This window comes from Zonotrichia leucophrys, chromosome 4, assembly GCF_028769735.1.
Source record: "Zonotrichia leucophrys gambelii isolate GWCS_2022_RI chromosome 4, RI_Zleu_2.0, whole genome shotgun sequence".
Classification (NCBI taxonomy): domain Eukaryota; kingdom Metazoa; phylum Chordata; class Aves; order Passeriformes; family Passerellidae; genus Zonotrichia; species Zonotrichia leucophrys.
In genome coordinates this window covers 60762331-60790127 of record NC_088173.1, presented here as the reverse complement: position 1 = coordinate 60790127, position 27797 = coordinate 60762331, and the positions used below count along the sequence as shown (strand labels likewise).

The window sequence follows — 27797 nt, the reverse complement described above, 5'->3', positions numbered from 1 at the left end:
AACCATATTTTAACTATAGAAATTAATAATCCAAAATACATTAATAAAATTTAACAATTTATTTAGAAATAGAAAAGTTTTATTAAACATAATTACAACTAATTAAAACTTGCAATTATTTCAGTTCTAAAATGAGACCATTCAACTAAAAATTTAATTAATTACATGAAAATTTATAGAATATTCTGTGTACTCTATTTAGTATTTGCAATAGACTTCAGCACATGGAACTTTTGTCACGTTCAATGGAATCTGCACCTTGATATTTTCCTATAGCATAAACTGACTAAAATAAAATAAAAATTAACCTGCAAAATTCCTGCCTACTACCCCAAGAAAACAAAATCCACTATTTTCCAATTATACAAATGAGCTGCTTCATGAAACTAAAAACTATTTTCTCCTTTTCCTTTCAACAGTTTGCCTGTTGTGCAGCCAGGAATTATAATCTGGGAGGATGAGTATTTTTAGCATAAAGTACATCTCTTGGAAAATCGGCTAAAAATAGGACGTACAAGCCTTTAGGATTTGCACTGCACAGATTTAGGTATCAGCAACATCATTCCCAGGATTTGTCTGGAATATGCAGGATGGTCTCCACTGCTGTGTTTCTGGGCTGCCACAGCTCTGTGTCTTAAGTGAGGCCTGGGATCCCACTGCTGTTTTGCCCTTTGCTGATTTAAGGGAGTAGGTAAAGAAAACTCCACCATTCAGTGAAAGACATTAAAAAAAGCAATAAAAAAAGAAATTTAAAAATTGAAACAAACCCCATTACTTATAAGAGGCAGCAAGATGAAAACTCTCAGCAGATGTCCTGTGCAAAAAAAGTACTTAGGGATCATACTTGGCTAAATACACAGGCACCAGGACCAAGGAAATCAATGAGAATGTAGAAGATGAAGGTGCATGGGAAAAAAAAGTGATTGGATTATTGAATGACTCAAGAAGGAAGGCAAAAATAGGAACCTCTAGGTAAAATCAAGGCAGGTGAGGTTCTAAGACACATCGAAACATCCAGAAGAATGGTATGAGAAGCTGGCAGAGAGGCAAGTGGAGTGAAACAAGAAGTCTAAAGATTGTTAAGAAAAATAATGAGACCTCAAGCCAAAGAACATCCAAAAATAAGCTCATACTCTGGAAGATGCCATGCTTTTTTAAAAAAATCAGTGCTAAATATGCTTGGTAATGCTCTACTCTCCCGCACTATTGAACAGAGCCCACAGTTCTTTAGCAACATGTTCTGCTCCTGTCTACAACTATTTGCAAAACTCACTGCTTTGCAAAGACAACATCCTATAACAACGTCCAATTGCTAAATTTATTGGAGTTGCAGAGGACAATATTGTCTATTTAAACATCTAGCACTGATGAAGACAGGTATTGTCATGATTTGACCATATTGTCATAGTTGTGTTTCATTTCTCCTGGTAAAACACTGCAGAACTATATACAGGAAAGTGGAGTAAAAGAACAACATTGCAATCTGTGATCAGCTTCTAAACTGTCAGAATCTATGCAGAAGTCAGCTGGATACATTTTTATTAACATTCTTTAAAGGGTAATCTACTAGGTTTGTGTTTGCAATGAACACAAAGCAAATTCATATACAGTATTAGTGTATCAGTCAACAAAAATCTACATCATCTTTTTAGAAACAACTCTTTCTACCTTGTATGTAAGATTTAGGTGGGGTGGCACTACTGTAAGTAAAGTGCTCCAATACAGATGTATCTCGAGAAAAACACAGCAACACCTGCAGAAAAGAAAGTCAGCTGATTAACTGGATCAAAGCAATGTCAAACAATTTTAATGTCTTAATTAGCACCTGTTAGATGCTATTTAAGAGAGCCAATAAGGCTGAAAGCTCTTCACCACCTTAGTTTGTTTTCCTGCTCAAATTTCCAGGCTCACTTTGAACTTGCTATAATTTTACATTCACGTTCATTTGTTATCAGATTTATATCCACATTCTTCCACATCCTCCTTCCCCCTTGGCAGGTATTCATCTCCTTCTGTCACAACATCAGTGACTGGATGTGTACCTGGCTGCTTTTACAGCTTTTGGACTGTTTTTCAACTCAGTTACTATGACCTGGGGATGTCCTAGTAAGTGAATAAGCATACTAATCACTTACACTCTCAAATGTGTGCAGCTTTGGAAGAAATTACATTTGCTTTCATTACCAGGATCTTTACAAAATGCTTGCAAGCAATTCAGCTCTTTCAAAAAACAGATTATAATGCTTGCCTTGTATCCTAAAGATCAAAAATGCACGTAGTATACTCTAAAGTATATTTGGGTTTTATTGTTTACATAAATGAAAAAAACTGTATTCACAGCAACTGAGTACAAAATTAAGCCGTAAAAGCATTCATAGAAAAAAAAAACCCACAATAAAGAATCTCATCCCATCTGGAGTTGTAAAAATGGTATTAATTAGTACTGTATTTAAAAATCTTCGTGTTTTCATGCACTGAAAGGCTGCACTATGGAGAATGTACACGAGAGGGCAGACCTAAGGCAGACTTGGACTCACTGCTGACTTTTGCACATCTGAATCCCTCTCTGTCGGGGTTTAAGCCCAGCTGGAAACCAAGCATCACTCTCAGCTCGCTCAACCCCCTCCCTCTCCCTCTCCACCCCGGTGGAATGGGGAGGAGAATCAAAGTAAAACTTGTAGGCTAAGAACAGTTTAGAAAGTGAATAATGGCAAATGATAATAATAATGATAATAAAAGACTAATGGCAGACCCTTCCCAAACCCAGACTGGCCACCCAATTCTGGGTAACTCCCCCCAGTTTCTACACAAGGCATTATGACATTCTTTGGTGTGGAATACCCTTTCATCAGTCCTGGCTATGCTCCCTCCCAGTTTCTTTTGTGTACCTCCTCACTGGCAGAGCATGAGCCAAGGAAAAAGTCCTTAGGATAAACACAACTTAGCAATACCCCAAAATATCAGCATGTTATCAACACCATTCTCATTCCCAATCCAAAACAGAGCACTGTAACAGCTACTGAGAAGAAATGAACTCTACCCTAGCTGAACCCAGGACACTCTGCTCTTGAAGATTTTAAGAGTTTATTTTAACTGTAGTCAAGGTGTAAAAGGAGGAAATGTTTCACTATATAATTTATTGTGAATAAAAATTAATGGATTTTTCCTTCCACTAATTGGTGCAAACAACTTCCACATATCAGCATTTGTCAAAAGGAAAGAAGCAAAATGACACACCTGACTATTATTGTTTTAAATTTTTTTTCATGGAAAGCAGGTCATATTTTGAGACATTTTTTTCTTTTTTGAACCTCAAAACTATTTCTCAGATACAAACATCTTTTAAAAATGAATAATACTTTCTTTATCTCAAACAGTTTAAACTAAATATTATTTTTCTGCAATACACAATCATGTTAATAGCTGCCAAAATATCACTGACAATAACAATGCACAGGCAAATGTAATTCTATGTGTATGTTAACTGAGGTGAACAAAAGAGAAACTAATCTGAACAGGACATAAACTATGTTTTCTCATAGGGGAAAGAATGTAACCTTCATTTGAGGCCCTCTTTTTTAGAATACACTGTCCAGTCCCAGTATCTGGAAGTCTTTAAATGAAGACTCTGCATCTTTATAAGTGATAGACTCTAACTCAAATCTAAGTTCTGACTATGCCCAAAAACTCTGGGCAAGGTTCTTTGCACGTATTCATTCTGCAGGATATAAGACTAAATCGTTCAAATTGAACTTCTGGTCTGAAATAAAGAATTTACAAATCTATTAATCCATGTTATTTTCCTCATTAACAAAATGATAGTGCTAAAGAAAACAATGGCCCTTTTCAAATACAGAAATATTAACCAAAATATTGGATATTTATAATCCAACTGAAAAGAGAACCACTGAATTAAAATTATTGAGGGAAAGAAAAAAAAAATCAAAGCTTTTATCAACAAGAAATTGCTTTATTAAAAGTACCTGTATAGTTATGAAGAAATAATAAAAATAAGTAAACTTTGGGAAAAAGAAAGCAAAGATATTAAAGGAAATAAATTCTGCCATTTCACAGTGTTTTTCCTGAAAACAGTTGTATGCTACTGAAGAGGTACCAATAATGCAACAAAATATTCTCATCATAATTTTAAACCCAGATTTTCTCATCTTGATGGACATTTCATCTGTTTCACAACACACAAAGGACACACTCTGCTCAATGGCTTGGAAAACTTAAGAGGCAGTAACTAGTCATGAAAAAAACCCATAAACCCAGTGCAAACCCAGAATTAATGTATCTGGTTTAAACTAACATTTTCATTATCTATCTTATTTAGCCAATATTTAATTCCATTCATCATATTAAATCAATAAATAATATGCCATATCACAGTGACTCATACAACAAAATTTTTCCAGTGGCTATAGAACAAAATAATTTGGCAGTAAAGCATTTGCAAATTAGGTTGGAAGAGGAAATTATCAAGGAAAATGGATAACTTTTTTCTAGAACAATGTCTGAGGAATACTACAAAATGGCAATCAAAACTAGAGCAACAAATAATTAGAAGTTTGAGATATTTGCTGCTTCAAAGCCCTGCAGTAAAACTAGCCACATAATTTTTCAGAGATTTTTGGTGAGTCTTCTTCAAACTACTAAAGACTGTTTAGTCTTTTTAATGATTTTCATTCTGCAGCTATTCTTTTAGTCTGTAGAGATCTAAAAAAGGAAAACATTCAACTGGGTTATATATTGAGAATGATGAGCAAAATCTATTTCTGATGGCCTTAAAACAAAATGTTATATCATATACTACTTCCAAGTTCTTCATAGTTTGTAATCCCCTGCCTACTGCAAGTATCAGTTAATGACTAATTAATGTCATGGCAGTCTACATAATGAATGAAAAAGAAATAGGAACCAGATTTTCACATCCCAAGATGAAGACACAGTATTAACAATAATGAAGATCATCTTTGACCATTAAATCAAGAAAAACTCTTACATGTAAATATTTAGTGAACAAATATCAATGTTTGCATTGACATTATTCAGACAGTTCGTGAATTTCACAAAATCACAGACTAACTTGGTTGGAAGACATCTTCAAGACCATCAAGTCCAACCCAGCCCTAACACCTCAACTAAACCATGGCATTGAGTCCCACATCCAGTCTTTTTTTAAACACATCCGGGGATGGTGACTCCACTACCTCCTCAGACACACCATTCCAGTACTTTATCACTCTTTCAATGAAAAGCTTTCTTCCTAATATCCAACCTAAACTTCCCTAGGTGCAGCTTGAGACTGTGCCCTCTGGTTCTGTCAGCTGCTGCCTGGAGAAAGAGACCAACCCCACCTGACTGCAAACACCTTTCAGGGAGCTGTAGAGAGGGATAAGGGCACCCCTGAGTCTCCTTTTCTCCAGGCTGAGCACCCCCAGCTCCCTCAGTGGTTCCTCACAGGGTTTGTGTTCCCAGCCCCTCTCCAGCCCCGCTGCCTCCTCTGGATGTGCTCGAGGGTCCCAAGGTCCTTCCCAAACTGAGGGGCCAGAGCTGGGCACAGCACTCAAGGTGTGGCCTCACCAGTGCTGAGCACAGGGGCAGGATGCCCTCCCTGCTCCTGCTGCCACACTGTTCCTGACACAGGCCAGGATGCCCTTGGCCTTCTTGGCCACCAGGGCTCCCTGCTGGCTCATGTCCAGCCGGCTGTCACCAGCACCCCCAGGGCCCTTTCTGCCTGGGGACTGTCCAAACACACCATCCCCAGCCTGTAATGCTGCAGGGGGTTTGTGGCCAAAATGCAGGACTCAGCACTTGGATTTACTCAACTTCATCTTATTGGACTTTGCTTATCCATCCCATTGTTCCAGGTCTCTCTGCAGAACTCTCCTACCCTCCAACACATCAACACACACTCCCAGTTATCCGCAGGTTTACTGATCAAAGACTCCATCCCCTCATCCATGTCGTCAATAAAAATATTGAACAGAGCTGGCCCCAGCACAGACCCCTGAGGACACCACTGCTGAGCAGCCACCAGCTGGATGCAGCACTGTTCACCACCACCCTCTGGGCCTGGCCATGCAGCCAGTTTCAGCAACCCAGCAGAGTGCTCCTGGCCAAGCCATGGGCTACAGCTTTTCCAGGAGAGTGCTGTGGGACACAGTGTCAAAGGCCTTACTGAAGTGCAGGTACACAACACCCACAGCCTTTCCTGCATCCACCAGCCAGGTCACCTGGTCATAAAAGGATATCAGGCTGGTCAAACACAACCCACCCCTCCTAAACCTGTGCTGCTGGCTGGGTCTGATACCCTGGCCCTCCTGTGAGTGCTGTGTGTTAACACTCAATATAAACTGTTCCATAACCATAACTGGTACTGAGGTCAGGCTGACTGGTCTATAATTACCAGGATCCTCCTTCCCACCCTTTTTGTGAATGGGCGTCACATCAGCCTGCTTCCAGCCATCTGACCCTCACCAATCAGCCAGTTTTGTGATGGGAGCAATCCTACAAGTAACCATACCTGTCACTACCTTATTTAGAATCAATGTCTTTCATTTAAAAATATGTCAATATGCTTACTGCAATAGGTCACTGTAAAGCAAGGGGGTATTTTAAATGGAACCCTGAATATACTTATCATTACTTAGTTTTTCTGTACACAACAACTTTTAATTGTTGGGGGTCACTCACTGCAAAGCTGGAGAGAGGACAAATATGGCTGACTTTGTATTTTCCAGCTTAGTGCACTGGAAAGACATTGTGTATGGTCCTTCATAGCAGGAGTTGTAGAAGCTTGCCCTGCTTAATCTGTTTAAGTGCCCAAGATTGCTATGCAGAAGAGAAAGTATATGCAGTGAACAGATGTATCTGTCCCATTGTACTCTGCCTTACAAAGGCAGTTCTCTCTCCAAGGATGATACAATCCTACAGAAATATACCTCCTAGGTTTTCTAACCAAAAAATAGTTACATACCTGATATAAATAATCCTCAAATACAAAATAGTAATCATCGTTGCTTGCTGTCAGCTTCACATCCTGTAATAAAAAAATACAAGACTTTGAAGCCCAAAGACCTTTCTTCAGACTCCCATGGAGGCTAAACTTAATGTGGTGACAGAAGACACTGTTTCACTTTCATTCAAAGAACTACAGCTAAGCTTAGACTCCACATTTTAAAATTTAAAAAATGCTGTATTAACTTGATGATTAAGTATTCTATATTAAAGAGTAGAACTTGAAATGGAAGCAGTCATACCCTGTTGGTTCTTTCTCACAAACCCAGTTACTCATTCAAATGAAGATATCATTCCTTTATGACTTAACAATTCAACTCAAATGTCTTACACAGAAGACAACACAGGCACAAGGAATAAGTTCACAATAATAAGTTCACACTAATGATTTTTACACTCCTTAAAACCAAACCATCTAGTATTTTCTTTGTTACAAAAACCAACAACAAGATAGAAGTGTGATAAGCACATAAACTCACTGTTTAGTGAATTACTTACTTTGTAAATCAGGCTGTCCACTAAAAGGTTGTGTTGAATCACATTTGACTTAAGCTGTTCATAATACAAGATGTCCTAAAATTAAGAATATTACCATCATTTGAGACATGACATGAATATTTAAAGCAAAAAAATTAATTTTGAGCAATTACAAAAAAAGAAGCATGTGTTCAACTGAAAAAGCACTGCATATTTATGAAGCATCTATCATGGTTTGTGTCCAAAAATGTGTTTCATTTCTTATGTTATTTAAAATTTTTTCAGTTATAAAACAAAAATCTTACTATCTTCATCTGATTCAACATTTCTTCTTCGTCTGCTGAATTTTCATGTAACATTGATTTGTAAACTTTTTCTCTCTCAAAAATATGTTGCATTTTCATTTAGACTGCAGCTTTTCTGAAAATTATAGGTGGTATAAAAATACCATACCTCCAAATATACTTATCTTTCCAAACTGAAATTAAGAACATTTCAGGATTGCAGTGAGCAGCCTTCTTGACCTTACAGAGCCACATCCCAAACATTCATATTGTATCCACTTGAGAGCATAAGAGAGCTCTGAAAGGACTGTCCTAGAGAGAACAGTATCTTTCAGCAGAACCCAGCAAAGCTACTTTAAACAGAATCTGGATATTCACCTTCTCTGAAATAAAGGTTTGGATTACTCAGCAACCTCTGTGCCAGCACAGTCCACATGTGTCCTGTCATGAAATCCCTGGCACTAGAGCTACACTCACTGATGAACTGCCGTCAGGTCATGACCCATTTTTAGTCACCCTTACCATGTGATTGCACTTGCCTCTCAATCTAACAAGGACAAACAAATACCTAATCAGATTACAAAAAGAGAAAACAGACAGAAGAGTTAAAGGAAGATCCTCCCAGTGAATTCTTGAAGAAGGCCCAAAGCTCATTCTCCTTTTGCCAGAGATCTGTGAAATCTACTTGTTTTCTGCTGTTTGAATGGTACAGTGGGGACCTTTGGCTACTGATCCTAATCCCAAAAACCTTCTGATAAGGCAGATTTACATAACATCCCATTATGAACTTGCCACCTCACATATTTATTAAGTTTTTAAACTTTGGAAACTACATTTAGTAATACCTATAGCAAAGTAAAGCACCACTGATTTTTCCATGCTGGAATTTTCAGCATTAAGATTTCCCAACTATTAACTCAAAAAATGGGGAAGAAAAAGCCTATCAGATAATGAACAAACTTCTTTCCTAAGCACTGTTTCAACAGCATGCAGAGACTAAACAATTCTGTAACACTATGAACAGAAGGAAAAAAAATTAAACAGATTCTCAGTAAGTGTGTGCCATCCATTTCATGCAATGAGACAGACATCCCACAGGAAATACCTGTGATTCTCTGATTCAAGATCATATGATTAAAATATATATACAGCAAATTGGACTGTTTACACAGACAATATTAACTGTGACACCGTTCACCTTCTACTGTTTGTCTTTGCAACCCTAAAAAGGCTCTTTTAACACAGTTCCTCTAAAGTGTACCATTACAAATGAAAACTGAGAAACAATTCATTGTCAGGCAATGCGTTTATACATTTCTAAATAATCCTGCATCCAGAGCTCACAGTTTATCATTTTTATTATTATAATGCTAGATTGTTAGTATCATTCCTTGCTTGGCTGTGTATTAGCTTTATACAGAGGCTGAGCTTTACTGAATAAAATTGTCCAAACAACAATATCAGATGCTAGCACACACAGTGCTGCCCATACCAAACCCTCATAATGTTTCACATCAAAGAAAGGAAATTCACATTTCATGTGATTTAGAGATTCACACAGCTATAAATGTAATAGAACCTAAATTGCAAATCAGAAATATTACAGCAAGGAATGTAGGCAGACAACTCAACTCCAGCAGAGGAACTATTCACAAGAGGTAGAGAAAAGAAATATTAGATAAATCCATAAAGTCTACATTAAATTCAGCAGATCATAAAACAGCTACATGTATATGGAAACTGCTTTGCTATACTTCACAAAAAAGAAAGCCATGTATTCATGCTATGCAAGAAGAACATCTCAGGGTGTTAGCATTTTGGCAGTAATCACAACTTACTTCTGTGTAAGAAACATTAGTTAATGCAGTGCTTAAACTGAACCATGGCTATTCAGCTTATAACAGAGCTGTGGTAATCCACATGCTGTTCTACCTGATCCAAGGGCAGCCTGCTAGGACTCATTCAGAAAATCGACCTTTTAAATGCTTGTACTCAAAGTTCACAGAACAACTTTAACTTAGAACCCAGGACAAAAAATGCTATGCAAAAATAGTCTTGGAAGAGAAGAGAGAAGATTGTGACAGCTGTTACATTAGAACAGTTTCAGTTTTGCATGAAGAAAACTGAAAGTTTAAGGTGTTACCTCACAGCTTAAATTATTTTCTTCAACATAGTGTGTCTTGTCCTTGATAACCTCTGTTTTCTATGGGGACTGAGAGTGCATTTTGTATTTCACTGTTTTTCAATCCTTTATTTCGATAATCTCAAAGTAGCAGACTATTTTCCCACTCTGCATCACTTTATCTGCCCTTACCACTTTTTCTCATTGTTATCATTACCATTTTCTAGCCACTTGCCCTCATCTTTCTAGAGTTCCTTCAGCATCATCACAAAGTACTGTCTCACCACTAATTCCTTGCACACAATCTACTCAGTTCAGTCTCAAGGCTCTGGATCTGGCAGAATGTCTCTTAAATGAAAACTTCTACTGCATTCAGCCTCAGAATAATGCACATGCTTAAAATAGTTTATTTTTCTTTTTCATCTATAGCTGACAAGTATAATTTGCTAAGTGTGTAAAAAATTATCACAAGGTAAATTATTATGTACATATAAAAGCCTCACATCAACGTTTCCCCAATTATGCAAAGACCTTAAAGAGGGATTTAACTTTTTAAGGTACATTAAATACAACAACTATGGCATGGCTTCAGATACTGCAAAAATTTTATTGTTGAGGACTTATATCAAATATAAGGTACAATGAAAAACTGTTGCAGTACAAGGGAACATAGAAACAACCCACATCTTACCAGCTCCTCTCTCAGTCTTTCTGATTGTACCTATGCAGAGTATATGCCATAATACACAAAGAAACTTATAAAATATGTAAGTGCATATGATGATAGGGTTAAACAACCGTGAAAAAGCTTTTTATAAAACTTAGCAAAGATATGAGCAGTTCAGTCTCCTTCCCAAGTATTTTTTCTTGTCCCTTTGAAAAAAAATCAGGATCATATAGGAAAATCTCAGGAATCAGTCAGATCAATTGAATAATTTGTTCTACGGTATTTTGCTCACATATCTATTAAAAATTAGGAAGAGTGGCAAAAACTTCACCACAGCCCAGAGCTTTTTAAATCATAAAATGTTTATCAGTTTCTGTGACAACTCAGTAGAGCATTTCTATTTTGCAAAAAATATCACTAGAAAATATGTGCTTGCACTTTTATGTTCTCACCTAGTCTTCACATTTTACTCTCCCTTCACTGCTTACCTCTGGCTGATTGGAAATGTTAAGAATGAGAGCCCACAGATCAGCTCGGAGTGCTGTTGGACATCCCTGACGAACATACTGCTGAGCTGCAGCACTATCTTGCTCTGCTAACACTGTAAGAAACAAACAGGTAAAGAGTTGATGTAGTGTAAGACTTCTATCAAATACCTTAATGTTTAACTTTAAAAACTGGCTTACCATGCTGTAAGCATTAGCTAATAGGCAAATACTGAAAAGATCTCATTTCCACACTGCAATTTTTAGTAATCCCTTGGGAAATAATGCAATTGGTATTAATCAGCAAGGCTATACTACATTTTGTCATAAAATAGGACTGAGTATGTAGACATGACTATATCAAGGCTAGTTGCAGCTACTAAGCTGGCATCATGCAGAACAAGCAGCCATTTACAGCCACAAAATATTCCTGGTTTAAGTATGAGTGGTATTTCAGTTCAAACAGGAGATTGCCACTCATTCTTTTTTTGTGTCTTCCTTCTTTCCATGTTAACTATATGAGTATCTTCACAGATAACTGTGGGGCAGAATTTTCCATTTCAGAGTGTACTGTCATGTTCTCTCATTATTGGTGTATTTACTCTAGAGGATAAAGACATAAAAAGATATTGGTTTGCCTTCATATTGACATAAAACAAATACTCTGCTGCTGACAGGTCTGCTTATTTGGGTCACAGTTGTGAAGCTTCAGGCTACTCTGTCACAAGGGCCTCATGCTGAATACAGTACTGTATATACCATAGAAGAGATTACCTCGTTCCCTACTTCAATCTATAAACTTGAAAGACAAACATCTTCAGCTATTGCAATCTGGTAAAAATGTTCCTCACCAAGGGTGTGTGATTAACTGTACCCTGATACTCAAAATGTCTTTCACAAAAGAGAGAGTTGGTGAGAAATTTCTGTGTTATTATCTAGACATTACATAGGTGTTTGACTGCTACTCAGAAGTTTCCAAATCCATTTCCTCTAATTTTTCTGAAGTGTCTAACAGCTTGCTTTTCTGTATCTCATTGAATTTGATATTCACAATATCCTCAGACTTGGCAATACATCTAATATAAAAGCAAAATCAATACCTCAGTGGCAAACAAAGTCATAACTAACACCTGTTAGAGCATGCAGCAGGACTCCCGTTGAATAAAAAGATATTTCAGTTTTTGGTCAAGGCACTCACATATTTACAAAATTTTTGGTCTTTGAATATAGGAAAAGCTAAGGCATTTTCCAGAATAGAGCCTCCCAGCATAGACAATAATATATATATATATATATGTGTGTGTGTGTGTGTGCGTGTGTGTGTGTATACAACAAATACGAATGACAATGTGGAGTTGAATGAATGGCTCAAGAAGTCCAGAAAAAATCATTTATTTGGAAGAATGGGAAAAGAACAGAGAGGTGGACAGCACTTAATTAGTTGCTCTTGGATTAGAAAATTGACAGCGTAAGGACAGAAAGATTCCAACAAATGAAGTAAGAAAGAAAGAAAGAAAGATCCTTGTTTTGTTACTGCAACAAAAAAATTAGGATGAAGAACTTTTTGGACCGTATCCTGCCAATTTTTTCCTTTCATGTTAATGTTCAGGAATCAGAAGAGTAATGAGTAAACATTGGTGTATTTCAACCATTCCTTGTATGCTTCTTTTATAAGCAAACTTAAACTATTAAATTATTATTTCTTTTAACTTCCCCTTCCTTTTGTAGGTTATTTCTCAACCTACAAAAACAATCCTGGAACTTTTCAGAAAAAGCAGTATAATGATACAAGTAAGTGAATATTTCATAGTGGCTAATATGGAATACTAATTGCTAATACTGCAATATTCTGCAATTGCAACTGATTACTAAAAAGACTACTCTGACACAAAGGTATAGATCCCATTACAATGATGAGACCTTTGTGTGCAGAGAAGGGACTCCACAGAATTTTGATTTTAAAGTGAAATTCAGTAGTGGAATAAGTTAAGTTGCCACCAAAAAGATGTCTAAGTGCTTCCTATTTTGTTTTCATTGAAAATACCTGTGGAGCTTTTTATCTGGTAGCTCCTGATGGACTGCAAATATTTGCTTTTCTGTCCCTGTCTAAATGATATTAGTGCTTGTCTATATAAATTACAATGGTATTACTGATAATGCTTTGTGCTAGTCTAAGTTCTTAAAACTCTAAGAGGTACATGCAAATACAAATTTAATAAATGCATTCTTAACTACTCAGTTTATTACAGATAAAAACAGATCCATACCTTTCTGCCCAACACGTACATGTTCATTTTCAAAGAACTCTAGAAAATAAAAACACAGAAAAGCATGACAAAAAATAAATGAAAGACACCCCAGCTGATAATGTATTTAATATTTTTAACACACATCATTACATTCAGTTGTTATTTATTGCTCATATCACTAAAAGTTAACCTACACCAGAGTAAAAATTCTTTTTCAAAAACTGATTTTGTGTTTCAAAAACACAAATATCAAAGGAGCACTCTACTACATGATTTTTAACTAGGCAAGTTTCCATTTAAAAATAAAAATCTCGTGATACTATAGTGATTCCCATTTTTATGTGGAAATACCATTTCAAACTTCTTCCTACAGCAACAGATTCATACATGGAAAATCAACAGAGATTATATGGTATTTAAGTTACTGAATATTAATATATGGATATGTCCTGTAATATTTTGACAACAGTTATTTTAAGTGTTTATATATATATATATATGTATAAAAAATACACCTATCTGTTAGCTGGATTAATATTTACTGATAATTTCTGTATTTCTGGAAACAGATAATGTGGTTCTCTAGATCCTGAAATGTTCAAACATATTGATGTATTCTCTACATAAGGTGATGACTAAAACTTCCCCAAATCTGACTCTTCATATATGCAATGTTTTCTATTATTAGCTATATTTTACTATGAAAATCCCTACAATCATAGCTACAGAACAAAAATTTATTGTTTACTGTGGGAGAAAGACACAATTTTAAAAATAATTTCAAAGGATTCTACTCATTAGTTTTCTGTTTGAATGACTGGAGCATGGCATTAGCTTACCAGGAGGCACTTGTGCTGAATCATCAATACCTAGCTGTCCTATATTTAAGCCTAGTTCACTAAAGTCTTCTTTCTGAAAAGGAACAGAACCATAACATATAAACAAGTTTAATTCTCTAAATCATTTGAGATTTCTTTTGAAAGGCTTACTGGGAATATTTTCTGAATCAAATTAAGTTCTTCTAAATGCACACATTTGAAACAGAATCTCACATCAATTCTTACTTTAGTTTTACACATAAGTCCCAGTTTGCATGTCAGGTGTGGATGTCACTACACCTGGATGTAGTGAAGTGGGTAATGAAAGACTGGGCTAAGGATCTCTAATTCCCATCTCTTTTCCAACCCAGATGAAGGTTTTTCTACTAGCATATAATCTGCAAGAGCTTCATCAGTGAAGCATTGAGAAAAACTCTCCCATATAATACACTAGTACTCAAACATTTCTTTTCATTTACAACCTGACAATAAAGGGATTTAAAATTATATTGAGAACAAAGTCAGAAGCTAACTCATTGTCAGGCTACTGATCCTGTACAGAATCTGCAGAATTGAGATGTGCTACAAATTTGAAGTTTCTTATACAGAAGAAAAATGATTAAGTGAATAACATGTACAGAAGTGTATTTTTGGCACAAATTAAACCTGTGTAGCATAAAATGAAAACTTCTCTCCTGGCAGAAATTTTACTGGTTATGTTTTATTTCTCATTAAAAATATTTTTTCATAGAACTTCTTTATGCTCTGTATTTTAACTACATATTTAGATTGATTTTCATTTTAAAAAGGAAAAATTTATGATACTAATATTCATTTTTATTAGTTAGAATCATTTTCATTAGAAAGGAAAAAAAACTCCTACAGAAACCTCTTATAAGAAAAAAATATACTTACCAATTCTGGAATATCTTTAACTTTTAAGGGAACCTGAATTAGTCCCAGATGATTTCTGAAACTAGGCTGCTCTCCATTTTCATAATTTGGGTTTCGAAGATTCATCAGCACCTTAAAAATTGTAGCTCTGTCATTTCTTGCTTACATTCAGAACTCCTCTCAGCATCATCAGCATTACAAACAGTACATTCAGCACAAAATAATTTCCCACAACTTATATATATATACACAAATGATCAAATTATATCTCTACATTTTCAAAATCAAAAAGTATTGAAATTTTTAAGGAAGCTAACATAGTCTACTTTGAAAAGTCAGCTCAATAAAAAAGCAGAAATAATTTTTAATATAAACAATTAAGTGCTGGCTACATAGCAATGTCTTGACTAAAATTTACTTCCTCATTTAAGCTATACCAACAACATATTTGAGATGGCTACAGTATCCAGGATATTTTTCAGCATTACTTTTCTCTGAAAGAATTTTTATCCATTTTTTTACACAGGCAATCTTACAGGGTTTCCAATAAAAATGCTACATAACTTGCTACTAAAATAATTCTTTACCAAATAATAATATATCAAAATATCTTCTTTCATTTAAGAGAAAGAAATTACAGAATTGAAAACTTAAAGCAAATATAATTTAAAGGACAAGGAATCATCTGAAGGTAAGTACCTGCAATCTATAAAGGAATTTACAGTCTCTTACATACTGTTATTCCACAGTATAGGTTTTTATTTCATGTTGAACTGTAAAGATTCTTTCTACCATGAATTTCCAGCTCCTATGAAATTCTCTCATAACTGTGTACCTCTACAGTTCTCACTCCTGTAAGTATTCTAATATCATATAATCTCACTGTCGGACTTGTTAATTTAAAGCAACTGCAAACTCTGGAAAGAAAATAGCATAAAAGAAAAAGAGAGTGATCATGAGGGTCACTGAATAAAGCTAAAAAATAGATGGATTTATTTACAGATCCCAGATTAAAAACACACCATGGCTGTTAGTACAGTGATGGAAAACAAAATAAATAAAATATTTTCAACATTAATTTCATAACTGAACAAAAGGAGTGATATGTAGTAAGTACTGTTTTACTATCAGGTTCTGTGCTTGAGTCATAGAAAATTATTAATAATACTGACAGGCTTTAAAGATTCCAGTCACCAATTTTTTAATGATTCAGTTTGATTACATACAAAAGCCTTGAAATTCCACACAGTCCTGTTTCATGTTTGATTTTTTAAAACCTTCCTAGATGACCTACAATTACAACTGCATACAAGTCTGCACCCAACTATCAAACAGTCTATTAGCTTTACATATTGTGATTTATGAGCTTAATATATTGGAATTGAAAATGTAAAATGCTTTACAAAATCACTTGACAATTGCTCTCCAAGGAAAAAAAGTTGGGCCCAGAATATGCTATGGAGAAGTTTATCACAGGTTCAATTTAAAACTGCAGTTAAAAAGTAAAAAAGGGACAATAGCATTTTGTTTTGTAAACCAAACATGGATTCATAAAAACCATGCCAAATTTCACTTGCTACACACAACAACCAGTATGGAATACACTTAGCAATTATTTTCCCCACTTCATATAAAAGACTATAATGGATACAAGCCAATGGCTGAGTACAGTTTTTTAGAGGCTTACCTCAAGAAAATCTTTAGGTGCATAAACAGGCCGGAAAAGACTTAGATCTGAAGTAAGATTTCAATGACACTATGTTAAAACCAAAAGATCAAAAACACATGTGCCATATTTATAACACAATCTAGCAATTTAAACAACAGATTAGAGCAAAGATCAAAATAACATCTTCACAAATCTGTGGCAACAACTACCACATATTCTGTCATGATTATGCTACTGATAATTGCCTTGTTTTTTTAAACCTCTCAGCTAAATGAAGAGGAGGCTGTTCTTCAAGGTCTCTTCCAGACCAAACCATTCTATGATTCTGTGAAGAGCACAGCAGTCACAGGAAGCTTTTACTTAATCCTCTTAAGTGTTTACACTGAACCACTCTTAGACTTAGGAAAGATATGATTTTCAAAAGCAAGGTGTTTTTTTACAGCTTAGATTATTGAATTACACACACTGCTGTCAAATGAAAACTGGGGAGCAGTACTAAAAAATCCATGCAAAGTGTTTGCCATCAGAGAGTGATACAAACCAGCACCTCTGCAAAATCCTTTTCAAGGAACTTGGCTATGAACTAGCATAAGAGTTAGCCTTATTTTCCCCAAGTATAATATCACTGATTATTCTGTGAAAGAGTTATTTTTATCTTTTGTCAAGAAAACATCTGAGCTTAATTATCCACAGTTCTGAATATTTTCTGTTAGCCTGAGTTTATAATAAGAGGAGCTGTCTCCTAGTTGAGTAAATCTCTAAAGCACTGGAATATGGAATAAGACACAATTACCTCTCAGTAATGATTCAATGTTAGTACAGTACCTTGAAACAAAATAATAAGGAAATAAGTATTTATTTAGGCATAATGGCACATCACCAATGAAAGAAAGATCAAAATCAATTTGCCTTGAAGAGATTAGATTAACCTTTGACTGGTAAGTAAGATGTGCATCCTTCCTTTCTATGTACAAAAATTTAATGCATGTAAATTTAGTTGACCTTACCTGGCTCATCAGTTCCCATTTCATTCCATTTATTAAGCAATTCTTTTTGTTCATTCGCAGGCCTCTGAAATACACAAAAAAGTGTATCTTTTTTTTTTTTTTTAACAGAATGAATAAAAACATGCTTATTTCAAATATGTATTAATTTCAACCATACATTAATGCAGTGTTTTACAAAATAGCAATACAAACTTGTTTGCTAACAAATGATAACTAGCCTGAAGGTACATTACACTGGGAAAGGCTAAGTTCAGTTCCTGGAAGGAAAGAAGCCTATTAAATAGTTTCAGGTATTTAGAAGTGAATTTAGGATATTTAGTACTTTTTTTTGTGTTACTGAAGATTTACTGCCCATTCCACAGAGCTGTTGGACTCAATAAAACTCCTGTCCCTGGCAGCCATGAAAACCAAATACAGCAGCATCCTTTAGCTCATGATGAACCACAGAGGTTCTGCCACCTATCACAGAGGTCAAGCAGGGGAATGAACAAAACATGCGAAAGTTACTCCCTAGTTCCATGACCTTTAAAATTAATGCCTCTATATTAATTAAAAGAAAAACAAACAAACAAAAAAAAAACAAAACAAGAAAAAACCAGACCAGAATGAATGACAAACAAATCAGCAATGTATCAGTATGTCTCTCTCCTCATGTACCAGTTCAGCTACAGCCTTCTGTGCACACAAAGCACATTGGTGTCACACACAGGCGGCACAAGTTATACAGTTGAGTCTGCACACAAAATACTCCGTTATGAGCAACGAACACAGTAATGAGCTTTCCCACATGCTGCTCCCTCAAGAGGATAACTACTGCAACAGCAAAGAGGAAAATCTACCTAGAGCATTCATCCTCTCCCAAGCTGAGCTGACACATTCATTGCCACCATCTCTGAAAATTATTCTGCATTACAATTATTTAGATACTGAACCTGCACCTCTTGATAACCATGTCTAAAATGAAAATTACATTACAAGTGTGCAAGATGAGGCTTAATTTCAGAGAAGATGTCAGTTTGAAAATAGAAAAGTAACAATACATTACCTTCTGTGCTAATGGGATATTGAGTTCTGTGCACATGCTATTCAGACTTTTCAGAATTCGCTTCTCCCAGCTTCCCTAAAATAAACACAAAAGATAAATTATAAGGAATTTCTTTTTCTTGAAAATTGAATTTACTATGCAATAACAAGCAGTTTTTCTGAAGTTAGATATTTACAAAAGGATAGCAAGAGTCACTGACTGACATCTGCAAACATATGAAGGGAATATTTATATGCTTCTTTACATGGAAACAATAGATCAAACAGATCTCATTCTTTACAACACAAAAAAGAACCAGAAAATTTAGTTGTTCATATTTTATATCTTTGAAAAATCATGTATTTCACAATGACTGCTTTTTATATATGTTTAATGATCAAGGTTCTTTATAGATCAACATTTAACAAATTTTTCAAACAATTATAAGAGGTCAATCAACTGTGCATAGCAAATACCTTCTCCACATTAGGGCCTGAAGAGACTGGTAGTCTTTCTCCACAAAAAGTATCTTTGATGTTGTCAGAAATTAGGGGAAGTTAGAAACCTGGGATTCTGTAATGCTTAAAAAATAGTTTCTCTAACACAGTGCTTAGGAAATAGTTGTCTAACCAGAGAAAACAGAGGTAGACAATACCTCAGTGGCCGGTGGACAGCTTAAAAAGCAACCAGATTCTTCTGACAATTGCATCAGGCTTCAGTAGTGCCTACTCCATGGCCAACTCCTCTGAAGCTAATAACAATTAGTAATGACTTCCTTGTCAATGGACTTGGTACTGTGCTTCCGTGATTACAGCACCACTGGTGCGTTTTATGCTTTAGTTTTCTGTGGACGGCAAGCCAGACCTCAATCACATGAATGCAAAGACTCCTCTTAATTTCATTTAGTTCTATTTATTGCTTGTAATTTGCTCTAGACACAAATTTTACAACAGTTAGTTACTGTTTAACCATGCTCCTCAAAGTTCGGTCCAAAAGAGGCTGCAGTTTATTAGACAGGAAGCAAATGAAGGAAAGGGCACCTAAAATAATAAATTAAATTCTTGTCTATAATTGTTTCATTTCAGCTTTCACTTGTAAGATCATTTACAAGACCCTCTCATACCTTTTTCCATCAAAAACTTACTATTTTTCACCAGAAATTTTTCCTCACAATCAAGTCATCCCTTCACTTTCTTTTGTATAAACAAAACAGATCCGAGTTTTGAATGTAAGGTATGTTTTCCAAATTGCATACTTTTTATCATACTCTGTAAAATATTTTTCTTTAACTGTATTATCATATTTAAATTCCTTTCAAATGGTGTAGTTACACAATATTATGCTACAAACGGGTTCATCTCTCACAAAGTAGTAGTATCGAGCATTTACTATTCTGCTAAGAACTGAGGTTTTGTTTCTAGAGAAATAAGAAGTGAGAGAGCATGAAGATTACTAGGCCATATAGGATAAGAAAGTGGAAATGGAGAAAACACAGGTAGTAGCAGCAAAAACAAAGTTAAAGGTCAAGTCTTTTTTTGGTAAAACTATGGTCTAGATCAGATGGCCCAGCCTCCTGTCCAGCCAAATCCTAAGTGTTCAATGTTGTCTCCCTAAGGAGATTATTCCAATGGCTAATTGTTCCTATACAAAAAATTTTCTTCCTTCTGTCCAATCAGAATCCCCCCAAAAGTAACTTGTACCCCTTACTTCTCATCTTTTCCATGTGACTCTTGTAAAAAAGTCTCCCTTTTCTCTGTAGCCACCCTTCAAACACTGGAACAAGGTCTCCCCTAAGCCTCAAGTTCTCAAGGCTGAACAAACCCAGCTCTCTCAGCCTTTCCTCACATGTCAGGCTGCCCAGTTCTCTGAACATCTCTGTGGCCCTTCTCTGGACCCTCTCCAGTCTGCCCACATCCTTTATTGTACAGTGGGGACCAAAACTGAACACAGTACTCCAGATGTGACCTGACCAGTGTTAAGCAGAGTGGGACAATGAGTTCTTTATTTCTGCTGCTGATGCCCACATTGATGCAGCCCAGCATCCTGCTGCCTTTCCTTGATGCAGCACCACACTGTCCACTCATATGCAGCTTGCTGTCCACCAGGTCCCCCAGGTTCATTTCCTTCAGGCTGCTCCCCAGACAGGTAGATCCAAGCCTGTGCTGCACTCTTGGATGCTTTCCCACATGCCAGACTTTACGTTTGTGTTTTTACATTATAAGTCTCTTGTTAGCCCACTCTTCCAGCATATCCAAGTTTTTCTGCACAGTGACTCTCCCTTCTAACATGGCCACTTCTCCACTTGGTTTGGTACCATTGGCACCATCACTTCATGATACCATCAAAATTAAGGGAGGATAGGTGGAAGGGGCATAGGGAGGAGAATAGCAGAGATATGCTTAAAGACATGAAAGCTACAAAAGAAGAAGAGACAGATGGAAGCTTTGCAAAACCAAGAACTATCTAATTCCAAAGAGCAATGGCGGTCAACACACTTGGTGTGACTTAAAACGGCCATACCAGACATTAATCCTCTCACTGCACTGGGGATGCAACATGTTTGTAATAAACACTTATACTCAGTCATAAACTGTGACATAATTCATCTTTCAAGACCCAGTAAGGATATTAAAATAAATGCAAAAAAGACAAAACTAAAGTGAGGGTTATGCAGCCTTTCCAAGCAAGATACCATGCCCTCTCTCCAGGACAGCAGGTACCTGAAGTGAGCAGAAACAGAATGCACTGTTCCTGACGGAAATAAAAGGCAGAGGGAGAGGTCATAAAGTCCTTTTATTGATGGGAACAATACATTTAACAAGATGATTTCTCTAGTCTTACAAAGAAATTCAACACTAAGAAAACACACTATTAGGATTGCTATGGTTACAATTATTCAGCAAAATAGCTGAAACTGAGGAAGGTAGCACTGCAATTTGGAGACAATTTCATAGCATCACATGGTTTCCAACACCTAAAGACCACATCTGAAGGGAGAGAGGATTATTAACAAGGGCATGCAGCAATAGGACAAGGGGGAATGGATTTAAACTGAAAGGGAAGGTTTACATGAGATAGGAGGAAGAAATTCTTTATTGTGAGGGTGGTGAGACATTGAACAGGTTGCCCAGAGATATTGTGGATACCCCATGCCTGAAAGTGTTCAAGGACAGGTTGGATGGGGCTCTCAGCAACCTCATCTAGTGGGAGGTATCCTTGCAAGGGAAGGCTGAAACCACATCTTGAAGGTCCCTTCCAGCCTCAACCATTCTATCATCCTATGACTGACAGCATTACTACTCATTACCATTAATGTTCTATCCTTCTCTAGAAACCTGGTTTTCTTTTGAGGCAGGAAAAGAAAAACTTCAGTAACAATATAAAAACTTCAGTGTGCTATCTATGAGAAAACAGAACCAATGTGAGGAGAAAAATGGTTAATTATGAACATTTTAATACCTACTCAAGAAAAGATATTAATATTGCTTTAATCACTGACTCAAAGTCATTCTAGTAACTACCAGAGATGGTTTGCTGGGAGTAGTACCCTTATTTCCAGAATTCTGAAGTAGAGCAAAATTTGTTAAGATAGAAAAGGATAAAGAAATTGTCAACAAACTTATAACAATGGAAACAGCATCTTAAATGGTGACTGTATCTAATAAAAACAGAATATGACAAATATGGACATTTTTATATGGGGACAAATTTTGATGGTAGCACCAAAGTATTTTTTTCCAACTGCTGTGGTGCTAAATGAAAATAAAGTAAAAATAAAAAAAAAATCTACCTACAAATAAAAAACCCGAAGTCTTTACTGTCAAAACATTAATTAGATTTTCAATACCTATGAAAGTAAATTGTTTTCACTTTTATCTCTCTCCCAAAAGGTATTAGCAACCTGTACACTTGTATTTTAGCTATTTCCAAATATTTTAAACAAACTAAATCACTGAAACACTGGCTTTGTAAGCTTTTCACATTGTTTATTTAGTCAAAAAGAGTAACAAAACAAAACCTATTTGTGATTCAATTGCTCTGATGATGCTTGTTTTCTTACAGGCCCATTATCTACAGTGATAAATGTGTGTCATCTTGAAAATCAAACACTTGCATGTTTTAGAAAATATCATGTTAGTTCTCTAACTGTGCATTTATTATTTTTTCACAACTACCCTAATTTACCAGTATTTCTCTATGGAAAGGGTCCACAAGTCTTTATCAGAGCTGTATTTCAATAAAGGGTTTGAAAGGGCGTCATACAGGTTTGGATGGGGATAGAGCTGAGTTTCTTCACAGTAGTTGGTCTGGTGCTTTCTTTTGGATTTGTGACCAAAAGGGTGTTGATAAAATCCAAATGTTTTAGCTATTGCTGAGAAGTTCAAGGTCTTCTCTAACGCTTCCCCAATGGCAGGGAGGCTGGAAGTGCACAAGAATTTGGGAGGAGACAGAGCTAGGACAGCTGACCCCCACTGAGCAATGGGATATTCCAGACCACACAACATCATGTTCCAAATAAAGAAGCTGAGACAAAAGTTGCCCGATGATGGAAAGTAATGAATGCATTCCTATTTTGCTTTGTTGAAATGTGTAGCTTTTGCTTTGCCAATTCAACTGTCTTTGTAACCACCATTTCTCACTTTTACCCTTTTGATTCTCTCCTGCTTCTCTGAGGAAAAGTGAGTGGCTGAGCTGCCTACCAGGGTTAACCCACCTGGAGGACATGGATGACTAATATTCTTTGAAATAGGGAATCAAATTTTGAAACCAGCAGAGACAGGACTTCTCCTGCTCAGTTTTAAACTACTGGAATAACAGGCCTTTCTACATACAGCTAAAAACACTGCAAGTATTACATACACTTTTGTAAAGTAATAACCCATGAAACTGCTTCAGACAAACATGCATATAGATATATCTCTCTGGTTTTTGCATTAATCAACTGTAAGAGTGATTTTTTTCAGGCTGCAAATCATGGCATTACATTTCACACCACACAAGAAAAATTGATTAAAGCAATCTTTAGCCCCAAATCCTAAAGATTGAAACCCAGGACAGAGAGATAAGACTTAGGGGAATAAACAATATGCTTGTAAAGGTAACACAATTTGTTGAGTATTCTGTAAAAGAATACTGCAATGTATTTCTAGGCACAGCAGAGTTAAACACACCTTTATCCCTATCTCAGATGTTTTTGTTAGACCATATTCTTGAAACTTGGAGTGTTTTTTTACATTTTTATGTGGTTTTTTTTTGTTTATTTCAAATGGCATATATTGGCAAAAAGATAAACAAGCTAGAGTATTTTTTCCTGACTCCAAAAATCCTTGTTTAATCTTTACAGTCCAGTCTTTGTTACTCTCCTTCAATATGCCTTAAGCTCCTTAGCTCTATATTTTTCATCTTCCTTTCACATTTTTAACTACTAAATATATCTCTTCTTTCTGAAGATCTCACTATCTCTGCAGCCTGTTATCTTTCATCATGAAACTGCCTGTGCCCCTTCAAAAAAATGTTTTTGTAACCCTAAGGAAATGACCTATAGCTACCCCTTTTTTCCTTCTCAATGAAACCAAATTCTCTTCTTTGACATACTCACATCAACTCTATTCTACATTTTTCACCTACCTGCCACTATATCCTACTTCCTTCGTGGCTGGAGAATTACTTGAGCATTTTCTGTATTTATGTAAAATGTCACATACCCAATATTACTATTAACTTTGATGCAATTACAAATCTGTGGTTTTCCTAAGGTACAAAACCTAGAAACACAATAACATTCTACAAAGTAAATCTCAAATAGTCTAATTAAAGCTCTGATATGAATGGTAAAATTGATAACCACCAACCTGTGCTTTCCTCATATAGGCTAAAGGTTCTTTAATATGTTCAGGCGGTGCTGCAGGATGACAGGGCCAAGGAAACCTTAAGAAGAAAATATGGCAAACTTTAAATATTCTGATGTTTTATTTTGCTTAATTAATCCCATATTTGTAAACTTAAATATAACTTCTATATATAGAGAGCACTAGCAAATACACAAGTGTGTGTTGATCAAAACTGAGTATTATTTTTAAGTATTTTTTCCTCATCCATTCTATGGATACAAATAAGATAACAATATGCAAGAATTAGTAACATTTCAACATGAGTTCTTCTTGTATTAAAAAGAATGCTCCCTTATAATTTCACATACTTATAAAATAAAGTAAAATAATTACATTAACAAATGAGGTATTTCAAAAGTGAATTCTCTTCACATAATGTCATCTTTATGACTGCCTGTAACTTTCCCTCTCCAAGTCATCACAATTTTTAAGAGACAATATTTTTTTGAGGTTCTCCTTTTAAAAATCAGTAGTGAACATGTACATGTCCAAAGTAATTAGAAGTTTAAGTGAGGTATTGACTTAGGCAAAGCTGAATATCCACTCATAAAAATTAGAAACTAAACCAAAGCACCAATTTATCTTTCAGTAGTGTAGGTTATTTCCAATGGGTTTTTGCCAAACATTACATTCAGCTTAATTTTAAGTGTCTCAAATGTCTTTCAGGAAACAAAATTTTCACATAGCTTCCCTAATAGTTAGCCTGAATTTTCATTTGTTTGAATGCATTCAATCAGTTCCTATCATATGTTTCTGGGAAACCCTCCCCAAATTTCTTCCCATTTTTATCAGGTAAGATCATTCCTGTACTGGCTGCAAATTTGTTATGCACTATTCTGCTCCAATGTGTAAAACAGAATCAATATCAACAGATTTCAGAAATGCTGTTTCTTGGCTTTTCCACAATACTCATGAAACCATGGTGTTCACAGTTAATTTCAAGGGCAAATTTCATTATTTTGCTGCTTATTTCCATGCATGAGCCCTAGAGACAGGTAAATATTTTTTCCCTGGAAAGATACAATGAAGATGAATCCTTGCTAACAGACAGACCATTTTGCAGAATTAAGTCCCTCATACTACTAAATATACATTGTGCTAAACTGGTAACTCTAACAAGCTTATTAGCACAAACAGATTTGCATACACAATTCTTATTTTATAGTTGCATTCATGGCTGTATCTGTTATGAAATTCACCTTTCCACAGTGCCAGAATGTAAAGAAAAATTATGTTTCCCAGAAGTCTAACCCAAAGTTTGCTGAACAATAATCAAAAGGAAACTTGGCTGATTTGACTGCATTTATAACCATATCCCAAGCATGATGAGCACTGACCAGAGAAACCTAGAGATCCAGTATCTTAAACATTTTAAAAAATAATTAATACAAAAATACATGTAATGCTGTCACCAATACCTCAATTAAAACTCATTTGCAGCAACTACCTCATGTACATAGTTATATTATGACCCTTGGTACCTTTGGAAGTAAAGCCAAAAGGAAAATACTAAAGTATCTACAAAATGTGGTGATATTTATTTCATTTATTCTTTAAAATGCACTTGAGTCCAATATTTTCACTAGGATGAAAAAGAAATAATGGCACTTTAAAAACAGAAGCTAAGCAGGTACCATTGCTATGACAGATATTGCAGATTACAGTAACATACCATACACCTCTATAAACAAATGGATCAAAAGTAAATCATGTGAGCAGAACTCATTAAGTGAAAATACTTAATAAACTCACACATTGAGTTCACTATAAACAGCATTCTGAAGCTTCTTTTCCCAACCTGTTAAAATAAAAAAACAACCAGAAGACAACTTTAGGAATTAATACTAATGGAACATCATTCAGAGGTTGCTTTGCAGTCACGGGAGTTTTATGTCTGGTCTCAGTTCATGTCTACCTACCAGAGAGACAAGGGGAGACAAAGAAACCTTAATCTAATTAAGATAGGAAACCTCCAAGTTTAAATCTCTATAGAAACAGAATATCCCTTATTTCCACCTGTTGTTCAAATAATTACAATATAATTTTGGTTAAAAAACTTACATTCTATTTCTTAAAGCCATCATTTTATAAAACCAACAATTAATATTAATAGAGACAGTGTTCCCGATGATTAGAAATCTGGCATCATTTATCATAAAATCCTCACATTATAGTAACAGAGCCTACAACTTTCAATGCAAACTGGAAATTTAACTAAAGGTAAAATTTTCATTTCAAGAGTATCCCCATGGAAGTTAATTTCCATTTTCAGAAGTGACTGAACTCTCTATTCACTCAGAACTTTCAAAAAAATCACCAGTATCTTATAAAATGATAAAAGCATTTTGCATAGTATGTTTTTCAAAATGCAGATGGAATCCAACAACACTTTCCCTTTTAAATTTTCTTTTTCTGATTTAATAATCTGGAATCCCTGAATGTCTGCTTCTGGCTACTGTCAGTGACAAGACACCAAGCTCCACAAAGCACTGTTTTCATCACTTATATCACATATATTCTTACATACATCTATCCTATTCACAAATATATCAATGAAATATTACAAACCTGATGTCTTCAGAAAATCCTTAATATCCTCTTTTAGAGATTCCAGCTTAATTTCTGGTTTGTGAAGGCTAACCTAATATGAAAAATAAATAAATAAGCACCAAGAACTAAAGAGAAATTGCGTTATTCAAGTTATAAACTAAGTAATGAACATGCTTAAAGTTACACCCAAAGCAAACTCCTTCCTTGAGCAACAGCAGTCAAAAATATCAGTTAACTTTTTTCTCACTCAATGTCTTCACCTTTGTCATCAATGCTAAAAGGTGTTATGTGGGGAAGAAGAGAGAAAAAAGGAGTAGAATATGCAATGAATGCATATAAACATACACGTTTAACAATCTGAGCAAATCCCCACATACTCAGCACAAATGCTAGACAATACACATTCAGGAATTGGTCAGAAGGTACACATGGAATAAACTAGAAGCCAATCCCTGTACTTCACTTGAAAGAATTAAAACTGAAAACATTCCATAATTTTCCACTTAGCCTCCCACAGTTCACCTCTTTCAGGTAAGAAATGCCATTTTCAACCCAAAAAACTGACTGTGCACTGAACACTCCCCACTGCAGCTGTGACTAGTGGATATATCCGGCCTCTTGCAATGCACTCAACACA

The 27797-nt window shown here is 35.5% G+C and overlaps 1 protein-coding gene across 1 annotated transcript in view; it reads right to left on the bottom strand.

Moving 5' to 3' along the window:
- The window catches only part of TBC1D19 (TBC1 domain family member 19), a 45978-nt gene that overhangs the window by 8721 nt on the left and 9460 nt on the right, over positions 1-27797 (bottom strand). Inside the window, exons 2-14 of the mRNA XM_064711912.1 lie at positions 27179-27251; positions 26363-26408; positions 24572-24647; positions 18741-18815; positions 17696-17759; positions 16707-16753; positions 15041-15151; positions 14147-14219; positions 13326-13364; positions 11062-11174; positions 7522-7596; positions 6983-7045; positions 1669-1753 (exon numbers count right to left, since the gene is read on the bottom strand). Coding sequence (XP_064567982.1) covers positions 1669-1753; positions 6983-7045; positions 7522-7596; positions 11062-11174; positions 13326-13364; positions 14147-14219; positions 15041-15151; positions 16707-16753; positions 17696-17759; positions 18741-18815; positions 24572-24647; positions 26363-26408; positions 27179-27251 — 940 coding nt within the window. The remainder of the gene's footprint in view (positions 1-1668; positions 1754-6982; positions 7046-7521; positions 7597-11061; positions 11175-13325; positions 13365-14146; positions 14220-15040; positions 15152-16706; positions 16754-17695; positions 17760-18740; positions 18816-24571; positions 24648-26362; positions 26409-27178; positions 27252-27797) is intronic.